This window comes from Rhamphochromis sp. 'chilingali' (genome assembly GCF_963969265.1).
Source record: "Rhamphochromis sp. 'chilingali' genome assembly, chromosome: 16".
Lineage (NCBI taxonomy): Eukaryota > Metazoa > Chordata > Actinopteri > Cichliformes > Cichlidae > Rhamphochromis > Rhamphochromis sp. 'chilingali'.
Window position 1 is genome coordinate 20,043,532 of NC_137943.1, and position 21,454 is coordinate 20,064,985.

At 41.9% G+C, this 21,454-nt stretch overlaps 1 protein-coding gene across 1 annotated transcript in view; it reads left to right on the plus strand.

Moving 5' to 3' along the window:
* The first annotated feature begins 239 nt into the window (after nucleotides 1-239).
* The window catches only part of sntg1 (syntrophin, gamma 1), a 45,887-nt gene continuing 24,672 nt past the window's right edge, over nucleotides 240-21,454 (plus strand). Inside the window, exons 1-11 of the mRNA XM_080861311.1 lie at nucleotides 240-792; nucleotides 11,563-11,882; nucleotides 12,534-12,583; nucleotides 15,159-15,293; nucleotides 17,268-17,324; nucleotides 17,512-17,569; nucleotides 17,658-17,701; nucleotides 18,040-18,081; nucleotides 18,426-18,552; nucleotides 19,104-19,186; nucleotides 19,489-19,619. Of these exons, the coding sequence (XP_080717437.1) occupies nucleotides 12,557-12,583; nucleotides 15,159-15,293; nucleotides 17,268-17,324; nucleotides 17,512-17,569; nucleotides 17,658-17,701; nucleotides 18,040-18,081; nucleotides 18,426-18,552; nucleotides 19,104-19,186; nucleotides 19,489-19,619 (704 nt within the window). The 5' untranslated portion in view covers nucleotides 240-792; nucleotides 11,563-11,882; nucleotides 12,534-12,556. The remainder of the gene's footprint in view (nucleotides 793-11,562; nucleotides 11,883-12,533; nucleotides 12,584-15,158; nucleotides 15,294-17,267; nucleotides 17,325-17,511; nucleotides 17,570-17,657; nucleotides 17,702-18,039; nucleotides 18,082-18,425; nucleotides 18,553-19,103; nucleotides 19,187-19,488; nucleotides 19,620-21,454) is intronic.

The window sequence follows — 21,454 nt, forward strand, 5'->3', positions numbered from 1 at the left end:
CAAATAATGAACCAAATACTAACCCCCCCACCCCCTATTTTAAAAGTGAGCAACGGCCACGTTGTCCTCACATTTCACAAATGTCCTCACATCCCAAGGTCTAAAATTCAAACCGGTCCTAACAAAGATAGACGTACGAGCTCACAAGCACACGCAAGCACAGAGGACCGCAGTGCACGCAAATGTGATTGGTAGAAATAATTTAAAAAATGCTTTGTGATATATTAGTGTGTGTAATGTGGGACAGAGCGACGGGCGTCCCTGAAAACAGCAAAGGAAAAAGTAGAATCATGTAATATTTATGGATCCGGAGTTGTGCGGGTGCCTTGGGTAAACGAAGGCGATTGACGCGCGAGTTGAACCAGCCGCATGTGATCTCCAGCCTCAGTCATTTTGGCAGCGCGATGCGAGAGAGACAGAGAGAGAGGGAGAGAGAGAGAGAGACGCGGAGCTATGAAAGCGGACCTTCTGCCAGAGATGTCGACGGAGAGGAATCCCTGAAACCACCGCTGCCCAGGAAATATGGACAAATCTGGTTCGGCGTGCGAGTGCGGGCTGTTTTCTGTCGGTTTTTGCATATTGCTACAGTGTAGTGGACCAGGATGCCGTGTGGGCGATGCTGCCACAAGGGATACGTTGTGATTTCGCAGAGATGTTTTAGCAACCGATGCATAAATTAAAATAAGAAGAAGAAGAAGGAGAAAAAAACAATCACATGATTGATTGATTGATTGATTGATTGGAGTCCAAAGGAATCTAATAGGACATCACCACCTGTTACTAGAAAACCAGGTAAGCCTCACATACCTTTTTGTCGCTTTTACATTCACAGCCCATGACGAGCATTGGTACTTAATTATAATGTCCAGCATCTCTGAAATGAAGCATTAACCCACGCGCAATGCACTTTTTCTTGGTGGAGATGTTATTTGCGTTAATGGTGCGCTGAGATGTATCTGTCAGTCACCTATGGTGTAATGGATAATAAACCGTGGCATCCACCAATAGTTACGTTTGTGTGATGCAGTTAGCGGAACTTGCGATGGGCCTCGTGATAAATCAGTTTCCTTAATAGATGACATGCATGCGATATATGGGCTTGTAGAAACCTTTAACATTGGCTCGGTGCAGGTACACAGGCAGCACCCGCAGTTCCTCCAGCCAGTGCAGTGGCAGCAGACCTCCATAGTGCTATTCAGCTGCGTTAAAGTAGTCTCTTTGCCCTGGATGCCAGTAATCGACAACATTCCCACTTTTCTTTTAAAAAAAAGGCCATTTTTACAGCTCAAACGTCACTCAACTATTCACAAATCCATCATCATCCCTGTATCCTCTTTCTTGAGCCTTCCCAGCTTCTGCTTCTTACAGAAAGCATCAAGGCAAACGTCCATCTGTGGTAAACCTGAGGAGTATTTCAGCCTGCTGCTGCTGCTGCTGCTGCTGCTGAGGATGATGCTGCTGGCCCTGTGTGCTTTATTAGCTTCGCAGAAAACTCTTGAATCCCTGAGTGTTTCACAAAATTTACGATGCCTCTCTCGCTATAAGCTGGTGTGGCAGGGTGCTTACAAGGAAGGCTTGCTTTTAATCCATTATGGGCTGACAGACAGTCAGTGCAGTGTGCATCTATGGAGCTCACTGAGATGTAGAAATCAGGCTTCACCTCAGTGCTTTCAGGCTTGTAGCCTCAGTGTGTCCAGCTCGCTGCTCGTACAGGCATATTGAGCTGAGCTGCTCCATTCCCTGGTCATAGGTCAGGTGCAATCTGTTTGATATACTGTGGGTCTCACTTCTTACGGAGGGGACACACACATTGACATGTCATTGATGATTTTATGTCCTAGCACATGCCTCCCTCCCATCCCGTTTGTGCTGATGTTCTAAATCAAAAAGGTGTTGGGTCAAGGCGGCAGAGGTACACTGTCAGGAAATCGGGCCTGAGTGAAACGCTGTCGCTCATGTCTGGTCCATATGTCAGGCGCGAGATAGCCAGGGACAAGTTGTTTGAATCCTCCACGCTGCTGTGTTGCTCTCTGGATCTGCTGATAACTGGAGACTAGACACTGAGTAGTACCCAACAAAATCATGATCTAAAACCTTCACACATATACACACACTGTTGATTGATTTGGAAACAATGTCTGCACTGCACAACCAAGTGTTCCTCCACACACTAATCAATAATCTGCTGTTCCTCCTGCAGCTGTATCCCACTGGGTCATTTAAAAATTGGGACTAGTTAAACGTCTTGAAATACACAAGTGGGAGAAGCCGTTCTAAGGCATCACTAGAAGCAGGGAATGTACACATTGCCATTAATTATACATGTTAACACATTCGAAGTGCTGTTATACTCCCCCAGCATTAGCCAGCAGCTTGATATGTAATAAGAGTTACTCTGCATATTCAAGGGTTCCACTTTCTGTACTCTAAGCGAGGCAGAAGTTAATTTCTTTAAAATGCCACATGGCTTTATTCAGTGACCTATTTTGATCATAAAAATGAGTGCCGGGCTGAAAACGTAGCACAAATTTCTTGACAACGGTGGCAGAGGAAACTCAGATAGTGGCAGCCAGGGTAAGGAAAATAGAAGGTGAAAATGAAAACATTTAAAGGAAGTGTTTTAGTCCTTCTGACATTTTACCTCCAGCAGTTGTTCTATCTGAAAGGCATTTGAAAGGCCGGACATCTTCATTACAATCTAGCCCCAGAGCCCAAAAAGCAGAGAGGAAAAATGTATCACACCTGATGTGTCTGTGGGGCTTTTACAGCAACTGTTTGTCCAGCCATCCATACGAACTGCTCCAGATGTTGAATCCATAGAGGAGGAGCCATATGCTTTTATTTGCAGCGTGATGTATGAGCAGCGCAAATAAAAAGAGAACTGTATATATTTCTCTCCAAGGGAGCGTGCGGGGAAAATATATTAGTGGGCTGTGCCACAAAGTCACTGTCATGCAACAGGAAAACTATTAGTCTGGCTTAGCGGAGACTGATGGCTAATGAAGCAAATGCGCACCAAACTCTTCATGGCGGGGAAGACAGAAGACACAACTCTCATTTATATGCACCTCATATACCAGCCCATCTGATTTAGAGCTTTGAGACTGCAATGTAGACTTAACTCACTGAAAGCTACACCTAGATGATGACTGCTTTGAGAAAACCAATAAGAACTTATAATACCAATAATGATAAAATGAGACAAGCATGCTGGAAGTAACAAAACCCAGTGTAGAGAACCTTTATACCGGCACGAGTGGATTTCTGTTGAGGGTGAGCAGTGTTTCCTTTGTGCTTTACAACCTGTAAGGAGCCCAGGCTGGACAATTTTAGGTCACATTTGATTAATGTGGAGAATCTGCTTGTTCATTAAGCACTGCTGCCCTGACAGCACGCCAGAGTCGCAAATCAGCCTCAGTGGAAGCAGATCCTGTGCACTGTAAACTGCGGTGTTGTGTTTCCTTGTGAATGATTTGCAGTTCATTCAACATGTGAATAGTAAAATAGGGCAAACATAGTAAAACAGCCCTCAGCTGCACAGTTTTTACTTACAGTTGTGGAACAATTTTATGGGCCCAACTTAAACAACTGTGGATCGGTGCGCACCACAAGTTTATGTCTGGGTGAAGCAGCTAGTCAGCCAAAGTTATTTTATTTAAGCCATGAAACACCGTGGCGTCCACTCATGCAGGAATAACTTCAAGAGCTTCAGCAGCTGTAAATGATAAAATATAGATACATTTATTACTGGAATACGTGATATCAAAGGGGAAAATTAGGGACTTTCATCCGGTTCTCGAGTACATCCTTCCACAAAGAGCAGAAAAGGAAGAACATATAGGTTCTCTAAAATTAGATAATAAGCAGCCTGGAAGCCTGGCTGGTCTTTGGTACCTACTGATTAAAGATGCCTCAGCAGAGACCTCAAGGTTAGATCATTGCACTCCTGCAAAGGCTCCACCAAGCATGAGCCTTATAGATCTCTCCAGAGTAGTGAGACATCACCAAAAAAAAATCAAGCTTTAATACTGCTACAGCTTCTCGATTGTGAGGATTTACTGTTTTCTTCTTGTGTTTTAAATCATGTTGACTTTAATGCATTTTTGAAGATATTACTCTGATGAGCATTTTAAACTATTTCCCCATATTATATAGAATTAAATGTTTGTGGATAATGCAAAGGGATTTTTTAAGAGCAGTTTTCTGGTAAATATGTTGCAGATCAAATGACCACAGAGGAATCATTCATATCTCTGTGGCTTTTTCCTGTATTAATTCATATAAAAATCTTCCAAACAGAAGATTTACCCATGCACAACATACATATACGCTCATCAATCCCCCTACCCGATCCCAGGATAGTAATTTTCACATCACACATTATGAGTTTATAAATAATTTGTCCAAGCGTTTGAGAGATGGCTCTATACTTTTCTACTTTATATTTAGTAAGTGAACAGCTGCGTCCCTCGACTGTGTAGCATCATTTCAGCGTAGCCCAGCCTTCAGCAATATGCTGAGCTTTTTAATCCTTTCATGTACTCAACACACAGCATGGTGCCATTTCCAGGCCCCAAAGTCCTCCCCTGTGAGGCACTCCAGGCTTCATTGGTTAAAATCTAAAAATGATGACATGCACATTGTATATATATTTAGGATCTGTTCATAATTAGGAGAGTGAATTCTATTATTCAGTGTGGTATAAAAGCTGTGGCATTCATTTGATGAACCCAATTAAGACCCTCGTGTACGATATCATGCTTGAATTGCCCAGCCTGTTTATCCTTAGGCATTGCATCATAATGTCATGTGTAATATATATTAAAAAAATGCAATTCAATTAAAGAACCTGTCAGCAGCAAACATGCTGCGGGATCGGTTTAGTTTAGAGTTTGTTATCCATCGTGTGCCTGTTTCTGCCCCCAGATATCCAGCGATGTAATAGGGAACCAGTTTGTGAGATGATTCTCACTGATTTAAGTTGGCACCTACCTGATATCTGGTGGCTCCCTGCTGCCAAAAAACATAAATCATAGTCAGGAAGGTCATGAGCTCAGTCTATAAATGTGTCTATCACTAATTTACTCCTCTGCCTATCATTCACGAGCATCTGGCATGAAGAGTGCCGCTGGCTGTAACTGGAGATCTCAGGTATCGACTTACGAGGTAATAAAATACGTTTTTTTTTTTTTTTTGACAAATACGCTAAAAGAACTGAAAACGTGGGGAGATGCTCTTTACATCTCGCCCCAATGATCGATCTCCAACGTAATCAGAGAAAAAAGAAAGAAGTGTAGCACCTCCAGCGTTACACTAAAACAGGCCCTGTTGAATACAAGATGTACTCTGTAAATACGCAACTGTTCAAACAGCTGCCTCTTGACATGAGCCTGTTCACTGCTGGAGTAAGGCTGAGGGGTGAGCTTATTAGCGTCAGCAGCAGACAAGCCAGCACACAACAGTTTTAGCACAATTCTTCGTGTCAAAACCAAATAATCAGTCAGCAGAGAATTATTCTGGCTTCAGAGTTGTGTCCATTTGTTGTTACTGCTTCGAGCTGCCTGCTGTTATTATGAAAGTAACAGCTGATTCACAGATGATCACAATTCGTAGATTTTACCTTCTTAAATGTAATTGTTGCTGCATTTTTGGTCTTCTTTGGTAGAAAATGGAATTTATTTGGGTGATGGATCATCGATCCCAGAAACTTCAGTGCTTTTTGTATTTTAATTTTTGTATTTTATAAGAAAATTATAGCTATAAAGTCAAGTGTAGTAAGGTGAAGGTTTTCTTTATGTGCTCTTCGGTTTTTTATGAAGCATATAGTTCATACACCAGAAGACAAAGTCAAAGCCGATCACTGTGCTGGCTCTTAAAACTTTAATTCGTACCTACCTAGAGGAAACAGACCCAACCAAACCAAATATAAAGATGATTGTCTTTTTGTTTGTGTTGAGTTGATCGAGCCTGGCTGATATCAGCAGACCGATACTGTGCACTGATCTACTGGTATCGGCATTTATAACGGATATAACAAGAAGAGACAAGAGAAATACCTACTTGGCTCACTTTGATTTTGATTGTTTTCCGTTACAGTTAAGTACCACCAAATGTGCATGGGGTTGTTATAGCCAGGGGTGCACATAAGTGGTGCACAGGTGCGCATTCGCTGTCAAAATAAAAGACGCGCACCAGATAAGAAGTTGCAACATGCGTTTGCGTACATATAAAAGGCGCTGTTTTTGTCCGCTAGAGTTTTCACGGCATATTCTGCATCACATCTCTGTGCGTCCATCATTTGTTTGAAGCCAGCTCACCTCCTGGAATCACTTTTCTGAGAATACGTGCTTCTTTTGCGGTTCGGACTCCCTCTGACATTTCTTTGGAGGTTGAGGAACACCAAAGTAATTGCAGGAGCTTGCTTCTTCGACATCTTTAAGAGTTCTAAAAAAATGTCTGTACTCCTCCAGAAAATCGTATGTACGCAAACGCGCGTTGCAACTGCTTATCTGGTGCGCGTCTTTTATTTTGACAGCGAATGCGCACCTGCGGACCACGTATGTGCACCCCTGGTTATAGCAGTGTGAGCAAAAGTCCCGTTATGTCATTGTATGCGACTCAAACACAACACAACAATGGAGGACGAGGAGGTGATGGTATACCTGTGTATGGCGTTTGTCAGATTTGGTTACCCGTGATTTGTGTGCAGGCATTTGCTTTATTGCCGGGTTTGGCGGTTTTAAGGAGTCGCTCTCATGATCCATCGAGTGATGTTATTGACTGGCCGATCGGTGGAACGAACCGAGCCGAGCAGAGAAGGTTCTAGTGGAAAAGGACTATATCTTATCACTGTTAATGTTGCATAGTTTGCCCACCAAATGGCAATCTGTAACTTCCCTTTTGGCCACACGTGTTTGGAGTGCCACAATTACAACAACCAACTGATCCGAGCAGTTGTAAGCGTAAAGGAGTCATTAAATAACCACACGTAACAAATGCTAGAAAAAACTGTTTAGCTTTCAAGAATCTGAAATAAATATAAATCTGGCAGTATATCAGAATATTGGTGCTTTCCAGATTAAGTCAGTTTTTACCTCTCTGGTGCCCCCTTAACCTCGGATTTCCTTCTCAGAAAGCCAGAGCTGCTCCACTAACCCTGAGCCAACAATTCAAGACAGCAGCAGTGAATGTAAACATGAATAAAACTATAAAACTTGTAGTGTCGTGTTTTTGTCACTTGCTAAATATTCAACGCACAGAGCACTGACAAGACGGTTTCCATGACTGTGCTGCAGCGACGTTCTTAAATCCAAATATTATTTTGTAATGCTGGTGGTAATGAATGACTCTACCTTGCTAAAAAACAAGACAAGTCATGTTTCTTGCTTGCTTGTCTGTAATGATAAACAGTTATGATCACAGATCAGAAATAACTGTTGGAGGATGATGATATGATGATGTAAATTTCTTTACAAAGCAGCTAAATATAATTCATACTTTGCCCACGTTGACTCTACAGCTTTAAAAGTTATAGGCTGGATTCAGAAGGTAAACATATCAGGCATTAGATGAAGCTGCCAGCTCATAACAGAAGTGTCATTGTTTTCTCACGTGAACTGGCAGATCTTGTGAAATCTCATCAGTGCAATGCCGTTGCTGTTGAGTGGAACTGCTTCTGAGACGCCATAATATTTGAGTAACATAATACCTCCTATCATCGCTCTCCAAATTAAAAAAGCTGCACTCTCAGGCACCATATGTTCCAGGTTGCAGAACAAATGAACATACAGTAAGTGAAACCCATCTCAATTTTCGAGAGGGAAAGCTACGTGTGGCGGAGCACTCTGCAGACAGCTGCTCCACCTACGCACAAACGGCCATTTATCATCCTGTATGGGCCACAGCTGTCCTCAGGTCTACGAGATGGAGATGTCATGTTACAATCTCCACACCATCTAGCTAATCTCACGCTGCTCTCTTGCTGTGTTTTCAGCCATTGTGTCAGACACAAGAGCGTTATTTGAAAAACATTGCTTGGCAAATTGGTAGGACTGAAAATATCTGATGGCGTGGTTGTAAAAGGAGTTCTGCTGACTCGACTTAAAAGGCACAAAAGGTTTGGCCTATTTCATCTTTGGAGAAGCACTGGCATCTGACAGGATATACAGGAGGGCACCTGTGAAGACAAAGTGCTCATATCAGAGCTGCAGACACATTTTTCAGCTGACCATGTGAAGGCATTCATTTTTAAAGCAGGCCTGCAAATGATGTCAGGATTTTTCTTACATCCGTTACACACAGCCGGCCTGACTCTGACAGTTTGGAGAGCAAGTGGAGGCAAAAGCCTTAAAAAGTTCAACCTTTAAAGTTAGCAACAGCGCTTAGCACAATCAGTATATCAGTGAAACTAACACACTTTCACAAATTTAGAAAAAAAACATGTCATAGGTAAAAAAAAACAACATTTATTCTTCTGTAATAATAATCAGAAATAAACAGGACAGTTCATGTCATAGATGCTAAAATCTAATTTACTACAACCTTTACTACTGCTTTCCATATCTCCCACTCATCCTTTCAGTTTACTGCATCAGGAAATTTCTAATATTGGGAGTCACAAGATCCAGGTTTTGCATATTTAAGCTGGTTTTATCTTAATAAACATTCATTCAATCTTACCAATAATCAATTTATTTTTGGAAAACATAGAGAAAAGCACAAAAATCATTAAATGATGGAATTAAAAAAATCGAATCAAAGTTGGTAAAGATAAATCCTTCTTATTAACTAGTAGTGGTACTATAATGCAATACAGTTCACGCTACACTGTAAAGAACAGTTTCAGACTACAGTCAGATGCCAGTTTATTAAGAACATATTGTTAAAGCAAATGTAGTGCAGTATATTCTCATGCAACACAGTCTCACTGCAGTTTGTGAAACAGCCTGAACGTGTGATTCATGTTACTGGACGGGAATCTTACCTCCTTATTTTTGTTAACCTGAGCATGAGTTTGCATCAGATCAGTGCTTTATTCATTCATTCATGTCCATGAACTTGAATTGAAGATTTCCCACCTTTAAAAGAGGAAAAGTCCTCTTTGGAAGTGGCTTAAATCATTTCACAGCTCACGGGAACCAGCTAGGACTACAAGGATTTTTTGTTTTTTTGTTTTTTGTTTTTAAAAATGTCCAAATAAAACATTTGCAAAAGAAAAATAGTACTTAATTATAATTTCAAATAAACAACGAAAGGTCCAAAAATGATTGCCACTTTTTCAAATCTCCACTTTCTCGGTTGCCAGGGTAACTATGAAGACCACACAACATACATGTTTCAGGCTGGAAACATGCTTCCCGTTGAAAGACTCAAAGCTATGCTGACTGTGTTATAAACACAGGCTAATTTGGGCCCATGTACACAAACAAATGGATCTTTTTGCCATAAATTGAGGTTAATAATATTGAAGAGGTGAATAAAAATCCACCTCATTTATAGTTAGTTAGTGAAGGATTATTTATGCAGGACATCCCACTGAGATGAAGACCTCTTTTGCACACAAAACCTCTATAGTAATATAATCCGCTAAAGACAACTGCTACACACACACACACACACACACACACACACACACACACACACACACACACACACACACACACACAATGTATGAGAAATATGGGCCAGTAAAGTTTTACAGCTACCCAGAGAAATGAACGTCTTCACAGCTTCAAGCTGTGTTGCAGCTCATTCCAGCATTAAGGTGCTTAATGCTGGAAATCAGTCGTCACCAGTTCAGACTTTGTGTGAGGACTTTTCCTCTCTCCTGGGAGAGGTTAAATCAACACCTTTTTGAATCACATTCAACAGAAAACAAATACTGAAACTGTCACTGTGGGCTTTATTACACTGTGTTAGCTGGTATTTAATCTATTTTAGGTGTATTGATTGTTCTGTGTTGGAAACACTTTCTAAGGGAAACAAATACTTGCTTATTTTCTAAAGACCAAGCGAGGAGATATCGGTGAGTCATTAGCTAATAATTAGATCATAATGATCCGCTACTTATTTTAATTATCAGCTACTGTTTTCACGCCGCCTCAGATAATAAAGCATCTTGCTCAGTAGATACTCAGTAAATGATTGTTTCTTCAGGATTACTTTGCCTTTACCTGTTTGTGTGTCCACTCATGTAACAGAAAAACATTCTCACATCATCACAATGAAAGGTGAAAGAAAACTGTGTAGCTAAGCTATAGTAAAAAAGAATCAACACTAAACAGACATTATTCATTTTAAAGAGTTCAACATTCAAGTTTCCAAAATGCAACACAGCATGAGAAAGAAAGTTTAAAAGAAACTGACTAAAAGATCGACGCTGCACCCGTAGGAGCTGCTCATCCATTGAAACCCATCCCACGAAGCTCCCAGCGCACAGTTTTTGTTCTGCTGTTAATGTCAGAGGAGGTTTTTGGGACCCAAAACCAGCGACCCTGCTCTGTGACATTACGTGGTCTGCTGAGGTGCTTATCTAAACTCTTCCACTTGGCAATAAAACCTCTTAAAGTTGATAGCTGACCATCTAGGAGAGAAGAAGATTTCTCAGACTCATTTGTTGCACTGGTGGCGTCCTACACTACCACACTCGATTATGTTAAGCCTTTTAATATGATCCGTTCTTTCCCAGACTCAAGTAAGAGGTGAGGCCCAATACTTCTGTCCAACAGCTTGAATCAGCAGCTGGAGATCTGTTGAGACTGATCATTTTTTAAAAGAATAATGATATCACACAGCTATATTGAGTTCTTGCGCTGATTCTGACATAATATTAGTATTTGAGAGTTTTCTGAAAATTTCTTCTGTTTCGATTCAGCCCATATTCCTTAAAGGTGCTCGCGCTCTTGTTCCCTTCTCTGTTCTCCAGTGATTAACAAACATTTGCAAGTTTCACTAAGTCTACTTTTACAGTATAATCAGAAGTCAGTGATTTATGCATGAAATGTGGCCTCAAATGCATATACTGTGAGTTCTTTTAATCGCGCGGAACAATGATCAAAGTAGCAACGCCGCAACTCAACAAAAGGGTGGCAACGAGCCAAAAATACATACTAACGAGGAGGGTTTCTCAAGGATGAGCAATTGGAAGTTAATAAACGTGTTGAGATAGTCATGTGTGCTTAGCATACGAAAAACACAAGAAAGGCGAAGAATATGAGTTAATTGCATTTCGGCATTTGCGTTCATGAATCGACAGTGGGGTGTTTGAGTGCATCCTTCATCTTAGACTGAGAAACGAGATTCACAGTTGTGAGTTTGTGTTTGCATCTCTGCTTTTTTTTGTTTGTTTTTTTTAACCAGGTGGTTATTTAAAAAAAAAAAGCTGTGAATTTGCTTCTGATTCAACATCCCACATAAACGCAGCATTTGCAGTGAAAACACACTTGTCTGTATTAAGATTACATCTTTTGAGTCGTAGCCAAAAGCATGTAATCAACAGTCAGCCTTGTTTCAGAGCATTACTTGAAGACTTGCATTTTCTTTTCTTTTCTTTGTTTGTTTCAGCTCTCGAGTGGTTCTAGGATCAGGATGATACCATAGCCACATCCTCCTCCTGTTACTGCAGCACGACCACCGATAAGGGACCTCGAGGAGAGAAACCTCACTTCACGATAGCCTCTTTTTGCTCTCCAGCACCGGCTCCTCTGGGAATAATCCTGCAGCACTTACAGAGTAGCAGGAGAGGTGACAGCATTGCTCCCCCACCACCCAAGTCTGACAGCCATGATCCGGGAAGGCCCTCTGCTACGACTCAGATCGGGGATCAACTCACTGCTCGATGGCTAGGGCTGAACGTACAAAGAGCTGGGGGCCTTTCTGCTGAGGTAAGTCTCCGACTCCCTCTGCAGCACAGGTTCTATAATTCAAGTATGAGCCATTTTTGCTCTGCGCTCGTTTTGTTGAGTCAAGTGGCAGTCATGTCTGATTATAACTGAGTGGAACCGGTTTATGTAAATGCGGCTTTCTCACAACATTACTCAAAGACTACTTGCGTCTGTATGGAAGCAGTCAGATAATTTAAAAATGCGTGCATGTTATTTTGGGCAGAGCGCACTTTTACTTTCTAAACACATAATCTGTAGTAGTTTTGTAGTAGCACTTTCCACAGTCTTCTGCTTCCACTAGTAACACGGTTCATTTCTGGGAGCACTGGATTCGATATTGAAACATTTATTAGGATACCTGGGCTCTCACCTTTGTAATCAATTATTCATTAACCCTTAATGGTCTCCGGTTGTCTCCTGACATTGCTCAGTGAGGATTTTCTTTCGTTCTTGTCGCTTAGAAGAGGCACGTTTCGATGAAAAAAACATTTCTCTCCTTTGTCTGTGTTTTGTATGAGACTATAATGAGAATAGGCATCCCGCTAACAATGCTGGTTTAAATCAGCTCTGTGGTTTTGCTGCAGCAGGCCAGTCGTGTCTTTAAGCATTTGTCTCCTCCGACTAACTCAGTCTTGTTTTTCTCTATTGCAGTATCCCTCACTGCATAGTAGCACATGGATTTCAAGACTTCAAATGAAGAGGTTGGTAGAATTCAATCAATGTAACAATTGAGCAAGATTATAGAAAGCGGCGAGGCATTTTCAGGCACTTGGAAACAGTGTTAAAGCATGCAAGGTATCTGAGGGCCTGTGGCTACAACAGCAGCGGGGCACATACAGTGCAGTTTGTGCATGTGCAGTCTCACTGGGCCCCCTTTATCCCCCTTTAATCTGTCAACTGCAAACTCCCCCCACAAAAAAAACCAAGTAAAGCTACACAACAAAACACACCACTTAATGTCTTTTAGCTTTCACTTTATGAGCTCTTATCTGACATCCTGAGCAACAAGGGAAGGTGGTGATGATGGATCTGCAGCTGATTTACTCTCTGATAGCGTTTCTCAAGCAGAGACCATAGCCGCTTCATTTATCACCCAGCTATCATAAATTAGCGAGGCTAGCCATGTAACATGCCGGCACAAAGGCACACCGAAACCCTCTGTGCTTTTCATCATGCTAACTTCTGCTTACTTGCATCCTCTCTCCTTCCCTGACCTGGAAAATGCACGGCGAGTGGAGGCTTCTGGATGAGTAAGAGTGAGGAAACACAGGTGTACCCTGTGCTGAAGTCTTTTATATGCTGGAATGATGTATACATGCTGCAAGTTTTTTCTTGCAGCGCCTATGACAGAACAAAGTTGCAGTTGTGATGCAACACAATACACACTCATGGGAGGGTGATCAATCTTGACAGTTCAGAATATACAGGCTGATTACTTGCTAAATGTGTTGGCGTCACAGAGTCGCAGCTTTTTTCACTCGCTTAATGGATGAATGAGGAAATGTAAAATATACAGATCATCAAAGCCACAGCTTTTTATTTATCTATTTTTTGAATTTGCAATCTGACGCTGCTGTATGGTGCATCATTGTGCAGATGGTGCTGCAAGTAAATAAATAGCTCAGAAATCATAACAAAAAAACCCAACCCAGCAACACTGACTTAGAAGATTAAAAGGAATGTTCAATGATAACTAAATCATTAACAGTGATTCTGCTGTTACAGAGCAGCCATGTTGATCAAAGTGTGCATCGAAACGAATAAAGACCTCTTTTTTATGTTAGAGAAGAGGCTCTTTGGGCACTCGTACCAGCTGGGGTTGACAGTTTTGCAGCACATCACAAGTAACTGATGCTGCTAAAGACTGACCCGAGGAACCGAGGATTTCTCTTTGGGCAGCTTCCTCGCATCTCTGCCTTGCATCGCATCTCACTGCTGGGAGATGCTGAGATGTGAGGCACGCGATGTTGACAAGCTGGTTGTCCGTTTTTGCTCCTCGACCGTCTTTTTTTTCAAAATGCAACAAAGTTTACTGCAGGTCCTCTTGATAGGAAACATCAGAAAAATTTATTTTCCTTTAAAAAAAAAATTAATCTCGTTTGGCGTTCGCTGTAATGGTCCTTGATTAAAAGAAGATTCCCTCATAGTTTGCCACATGCACGGCAGCAGACTACAGCTGATAATGGTGGGGTGTTTCGGAGGTTGGTGTGAATTATAGTGAATTATAAAATAGGATAAAGGATGAGGTTCATTATGTACAATACAAGCACTGCAGCGGGTCAAATAGTGCTCAGTCACCTGAGATGCTGTCTGACCCGGCTAATATACAAACACTACTACCCTCATTTCGCTTGGCTAATGACTTTCACACAGACACGCATTACCTCAAATAACGTGAATTAATGGCTCCCTCATTTCATTTCTCACGCTGCAGCTGCAGGCGAGGGCTTGGCTCTTCACGTTCCTCATTTAGGGTGAAAGATAATATGCTCCGCAAACTGACTTTGATTCAAGTTCGACCCGCAATTTTGAGAGATACTCTCGCTGTCTCTCTGTCTGAGAATAGCAGTCATGCAACCAGCCTGTCTTGTGAACCGATGAGTGGCGTATCCTGGGCGACAAGGATGCTGACACTGGTGGCTTTCTTCTATTAGCAGTCTTGTCAGGTGAAGGTGCTCCTTTCATGTAGACCTTTTTAAGTCAAGGACAGGACAGGCATCACAATTAGCTGGGGATGAGGAAGGATACGCAGAATGCAAATGCATGCAGATTAGCGTGTTTTAAACGGTTCACTGGAAACACACACGCCGCTCTCACACTCGCTCGTGGAAAGCAGGGAGATTCAAATGCAGAGGTCGATTTGATTTGAGCCACTGAATTTCACAGCTTCTTAATTTGTCACCATTTGATATAATAATACAATGTGATGATATAATTTGGGTTTCTGTGTCTCAGCGTGGAACAGAGGGTACAAAAGTGTTATTTGGACTCGCAGAATGCGGCTTATAAGCCATATATCAATTGTTTTCTTGTATATTTTGTTATCCAAATTGGTTGTTTATTACTCAGAGCTGCTATTGTGGTTATTTGGTCCGACATTAGCCTTAACAAGAAGAGTAATTTAAAAAAAAGAAGAAAATAATAGACACCAAAACCCTGTTTCCTAATTTCCATGTTCATTCTGCAGCGAGTATTCTCAATGACATTTCATTTCATGGCCAGTTAATTTAGTCATGGAGGGATGATGAATGATTTTATCTCTCTGACTGTTCACAGACAAAGACTGGGATTTATTTGATGCAAGAAGGTAATGAGGAGCCGTTTAATATTCGACTACACTTGGCCAAAGATATTCTGACCATTCAAGAGCAAGATGTCATCTGTGTGTCAGGAGAGCCTTTCTATTCGAGCGTAAGTAACTCAGTCATAATTACAGACGCTGAAATCAGTAACGTATACAGCAGCGCGGGGTAATGAAGGTTACAACACAAAAGTGCTGAGAACACAGCTCAGTGTCTGTGTTAATGGAAAGCCTACATGAGTGAATCTATTCCTCATAAATCAAGTGTAGTCATTAAATAATAATTCACCTACTGAGTTTAACATTTAGCTCTCGCTTGTCATCACCCCTGACAACTTTTCCTTCACATTAATTATTGCGCGGGTTTCTTGTGCGAAAAAAAATATTCAGCTGAGACCCGAGACCGTGACCTTTCCCAAAATGGAATTATTCATTCAATAACATTTTCCTGGATAAAAATCCTCAAATGACAAATGGAGGTTTGTGTCCTGTGAAACATCATTAATAATCAGCGAAAAGGGCAAAGGCACCGGTATGCAAATACAACTGCAACGTATCAGTCCAAGTGCTGGTGACCAAGTTCAGTTGAATATTTGGATTGAATTTTACATTTCATTTAAGAAATTGCTGAATACGCTGCATGCATGCACCTTGAGCAACAGAGTGTTCATATTCGATGCCATACAAACCTGACTGTCATTGAAAAATGTATCAGAGCCCACCCGAAACAACTTTTAACTTCAAAAGTTGTTGCAAAACATAAAATACACTCACTGGTGACGTTAGTACGGTAGGTACACCTTCACCTACACTTCTTTAAATTCTCATGGCATCGATTGAATAAGGTGCTGGAAACATTGCCTCAGAGATCATCTTTTGGACCATGTTGACACGACAGCGTCACACAGTTGCGGCGGGTTTGTTGGCTGCACATCCACGATGTGACTCTCCTGTTCAGCACAACCCAGAGGTGCTCTACTGAGACTGTGGGGGCCATTTGACTGCAGTGAACTTATTGTCTGTCAGTCTGACTTGAGCTTTGTGACATGCTGCGTTATCCTGCTGGAAGCAGCCACTAGAAGATGGGTACACTGTGGTCATAAAGGGATGGATGTGGTCTTCTGTGTGGCAGTGTTCAGGTAGACTGTGGTGTTTAAAAACACAGAAAATATCCCCCACACTATTACACCACCACTAGCAGTCTGAAATGTTTACACAGGTCAGGATGGATCCACGCTTTCATGATGTTTCTGCCAGATTCTGTCCCTGCCATCTGAATGTTGCAGCAGAAATTGAGACTCATTAGACCAGGCAACGTTTTCCAATCTCCTGCCCGCTAAGAACATGAACTGTATCCTCGGTTTCCTGCTTGTAGCTGACAGGAATATCACCTGGTGTTGTCTTATGCTGCTGTAGTCTACGTCTTTCAATGTTCTTGATTGTAACTAGCTGATATTTGCCTTTCCATCTGCTGGAAGCAGTCTGTCCATTCTCCTCAGACCTGGCATTTTCACCCAGCACTCACTGGATATTTTTACTTTTTTCTGACCATTCTGTAAACCCTAGAGATGGCTGTGTTTGAAAATCCCAGTAGATCAGCAGTTTCTGAAACATGTTTCTGAGCACAAACAACCACACTACATCAAGACTACTTCAAAATCACCTTTTCCCCTGCATTCTGATGCTCATTTTGCACTTCAGCAGCTCGTCTTGACTATTTCTGCATCCTTAAAGACACTGAGTTGCTGCCATGTGATTGGCTGATTAGATATTTGCATTAACGAAGAGTTGAACCGGTGTACCTACTAAAGTGGCCAGTAAGGCACTGTAAAAGAAAATCCATAAACTACACCTGAGAAAAGAAAACACACCCAATGCAACAAAAAGTACCAAAAGAAGGCAAATATTTGTAAAATGCTCAAACTTATGCTGAAATCAATAAACCACCTTCCTGTTTTGTATTAAAAAATGTTGTAATCATTAAAACAGTTAAAGAAAAGCTTCAGGAGTTAGATCGTTTTAATTCCACATTTCCACAGCTTGAAATCATATCCTGCAGTCTAAACTCGTCTTTCTAACTGCAGGAGAGGACTGTAACGATCAGGAGACAGACGATTGGAGGGTTCGGTCTGAGCATCAAGGTAATTTAGATCCCAGCAGATTAGGGCCGCTCCTCCCAAGCTCCTAGAATTAAGTCTGAACAAGTGGCATTGATTATTTCCTTGTCAATGTGCAACAACTGTGTCAGCCAAGGATGTTGATCTCAAGAGTCTTGTTCTCCATTTGTGATACCTTCGTAATCCAATTCTTTTTGATTTCTCTCTGTAGGGTGGAGCAGAGCACAAAATCCCTGTTGTGATATCAAAAATATCAAAGGAGCAGAAAGGTATAACGTCAGGGTTTTTTCTCCCCACTTCCCGTCATTTTCCCCCTCCTCTTGTTTGTTTGCGTTAAAGCGACTGTTCTCTTTCCAGCTGAACTGTCTGGGCTGCTTTTCATCGGAGACGGCATCCTTCAGGTAACACGCCGCATTAATGCGCGTTTACACATCTCATCCCACACTGCGAGCTAACACGTTTCCTCGTTCTTTAATAATTCATGCGCCACATGTCCATAAAACTGTGTGGCGTAATTATGCGTCCCTATAGGCTAATAAAGGTCTTTAATTTGTTGCATCTCTTTCAGCCAAAATAAATAAATAAATCGATTAAAGAAAATCTCCCACATGGCAACAGTTTTTGCTGCAGATGTCATAACAATTATTATGCTGGCCCCATTAATCATTTTGAAGATAAAGCTACAGTGATATGATGCCAGCAGTATCATTTAGGCTAACCGTGTTATTGTTGTTTCCAGATAAATGGAATAAATGTCAGGAGCTATCGCCACGAGGAAGTGGTAAGCTGTCAGCTCATATCTCATAGTTTCTCACCGCTGCAACAACTCTTTCAACAGCTTATCTTGTCTCACTTCATGATTTGTATCTTTCTGACATGTAAAGCCATTTTTTTCTCTTTCATTCCTGCCTAAATTCATCTGTAAGCAATATGTGTGAGTAAGGAGCATAAAAGTTGCACTCTGTAAATCCCTTATCTTGGATTTCCATTCTTAGCGAGGCTTTGGCACACCATGTTTCATCACAGCAAGCATTCAGCGAGAAAAACCTCACAGTTTACAGCTTCTGTAAAGAAGACCAAAAAAAAAAAATATTCCCAAGGTTTGTTTGTTTTTCTGCTTTCCAGGTCCAGGTTTTAAGAAATGCTGGTGAAGAAGTGACTCTCACGGTCTCTTTCTTAAAGAAGACTCCAGCCTTTTTGAAACTGCCCCTTTGTGAGGACTGTACATGTGAGAACCCTCTCATTCACCCCGGTATTAGGTCTAAGTACATAATCACTATTACCGCTGTGGAAAATAATTGGCCAAGAGTATTTATAGCTGGTGGGTTTTTTTTTTCCTGTCTAGAATTGGTCGCCCTGGAAACAATAAATTTGAGTCGACTTGAGAGAAATAAAGAAAAATACGCCCAGCTCCTGCTCCATTTATTTTGGACTTCCTGTCTTGTTAAGCACTGAGTAAAGATGCTGCTTTGAGGAGTAAACCCATCTCAAGCTTCAGAAAAGATGCTAAAGACTAAACTGCAGTAATTAACAAAATCTCAGGATTGATTGCTCTCGTATGTCAGAGCTTTATTGTGAGACATGAAAGCATTTCATGAAATCCTTTCATTTGCGTATATAGGGCAGGTTGACTGGCCATCCAGCCAGTCAACGGAATACAAATTGGCAGAGAGCTGGAGCCAACTTGAGCAGCAGAACAAAGTAACACGCTTTAGATGATGGCTGTGATTCATTGCTGCTAGAAACCTTGAAATAGACGGGGGTGTAGCTGTGGGTTTATTGTTGTTTTCCTGTATGCTGCAGGCATCCCCAGTGACCAGAGTAGTGGGACCTCCTCTCCTCTGTGTGATAGTGGCCTGCACTTGAACTACCATCCTAACAACACGGTACTTTTTCATTAGCCTTTCTTTTGATTGGCTGATTTAGTAGCTGTCCTTTTGTAACTACGCAGCAGCAGATGCCAAAAAGTTGTTTCCATGCAACTGTCACTGCTTGCTGATAGCTAGGATGTTCTATCTTTATCTTTTGAGGACGGCAAATCACTTTTAATCTGCAGCTTGTGCTGTCTGTGCATCCGCAACAACCGTATAGTTGCAGCAGGACTCGGGCTCTTTGACATGGGAACAGCTTCAAATGCTGGAGGTGGGAAGGGGCTATCTCTTCTAACTTCGGTTTCACACTTCTGCAGGACACCCTGTCCTGCTCGTCCTGGCCCACGTCCCCAGGGCTTCGCTGGGAGAAGAGATGGGTGGACCTGCGCCTTATTCCTCTGCTACACTCACGCTTGTCACAGTATATCCCCGGCTCTGACGTTTCCAGGTGAGCTCTGGGACTTCGTGCTGAAGTGTCAGTTTCTTTCTTCTTAAGATGTTAGTGCAGAGATCTCTTACATTTTAAATGCTTGGGGATTTTCAAATAGAGCACACTGCAATGCTCCATCTATAAATAGACTGTGTAGAGTGTACCATTAAACACACGATCAGTATTTGGCTGGGTTAACACTTTAACTTATGCCTCACTGGTGTCTTGTGATTTGGTTGGGTTAGTGAGTAAAGCCAGATTTATGTTCCTCTGCTCGTGTCAGTTTGGGCAACTCTTTGGATACGCAGAGAAAAGGATTATAGTAACTGAACCAAAAAGCCAATAGTTCGTTGCCTGGCGCCTGTCTGGAACAGAAAAGGGACATGATAGTGAAGTTTACCACAAAGCAAAAGAAACGATTTTATATACACAGTAGTACATACACTGTATTTGTAGTTCCAGTTCACAACAGCTGTCCAATGGTGCTTTACAGTGTAAAGTAAAACCCTGCAGTATTAGCATGAACTCCCACAATCATACAGTCCCTGTAGGAAACACCCGGTGCCACCTGTGACTCAGGAGGTAGAACAGATCATCTACCAGTCGGAAGATTGGTGGATCAATTCCCTGGCTGCTGTTAAATACACCTTAAAGTACTCTTGTGGAAGATACTGAACCCCAGATTGTGTGCACCCAAAGCTTGTATTAAGTGCTCAGTTAGAGCAGAAAAGCTCTATATATATAACTTCAATAAGGAAGATCTGTAATCACTGAGCAGCCTGCTTTTTAAAAAAAATTTTTTTTTTTTTGCCTGTCCCATTTGGTTCTTTAGCCGTCAGAATTGTTGTCTGAAGACCAACAAGGATACCCAATGGATTTACTTTGCCAAATGGATCATCACGGCATTGCCGTATTGGTCCATTTGATCAACCTTTGTTGTTATTGTTTATTTTATTTTATTTTCAGTTGTTACAGACGGGACAGACATGACTGAGGGATAGGAAAGGGAGAAAGAAAGAGGAAGGAAAAGAAAAACAGCAGGGAAGAGGGACAGTGAGAAAGGGCACTTAAAAAGAGAAAGAAGAAAAGAAGATCTCCTGGATCACCTGTTGAGAGAAAAAGAAGAGAAAACAAGCAAAAAAAAAAAAACAGAGCAACATACTAAACACAACACCATCACGTTAATCTAGCTAAGTGTAAACAGCAGTAAATACTAAATATTGAATGTTGTTGTGTAGCAAGCAGGACCGACAGCGCATAATGTGCTTAGAAATAGCAGCCAATAAAGGTGTAGTTTATGTCTATGAACAGTGAACACCCGTGTGCACACCTGTGTGGATCAGTGCGCTTGTATTCAAAAGGTTTCCCTGTGTAATGGTCTGCTAGAGGATGTAGAGAGCCATAACCCTGTCCCCCAGGGCATGAAGCAGGCATGGAGGAGATCCAGCCTCCAGACATCCAGAGGCCCCAGAGTGAGAGAGCCCAAGTCGGACCACCGGAGGGACATTCGTTCCACCCTTCTGAGAAGAGCTGAGGAGAGCCCCAGATGAGGGGTCACCCAGTAGCCACGAAGCAGAAGCCAGAGGGGGCTGCAGTGGCGTGCCCGCCGGCTCTGCCGGCAGCCAGCTGTGCCAGAGTGAACCGAGCCGCTTTCCTAGGCTGCCAGTCTGTTCATTACATCACTGCCACTTTCACACACTATCAAACTCAATGCCAACATCACCTTCTTGGAGCCAATCAGCCTCTACTCTATATGGTTTAAGTCTGTTTTCTCTGTCATTCTTCCTTTCAGGCTCTCATTTGTGCAACCAACCTCCTCCCCATCTCCACCTCACCTGAGTCACTCAGACCTC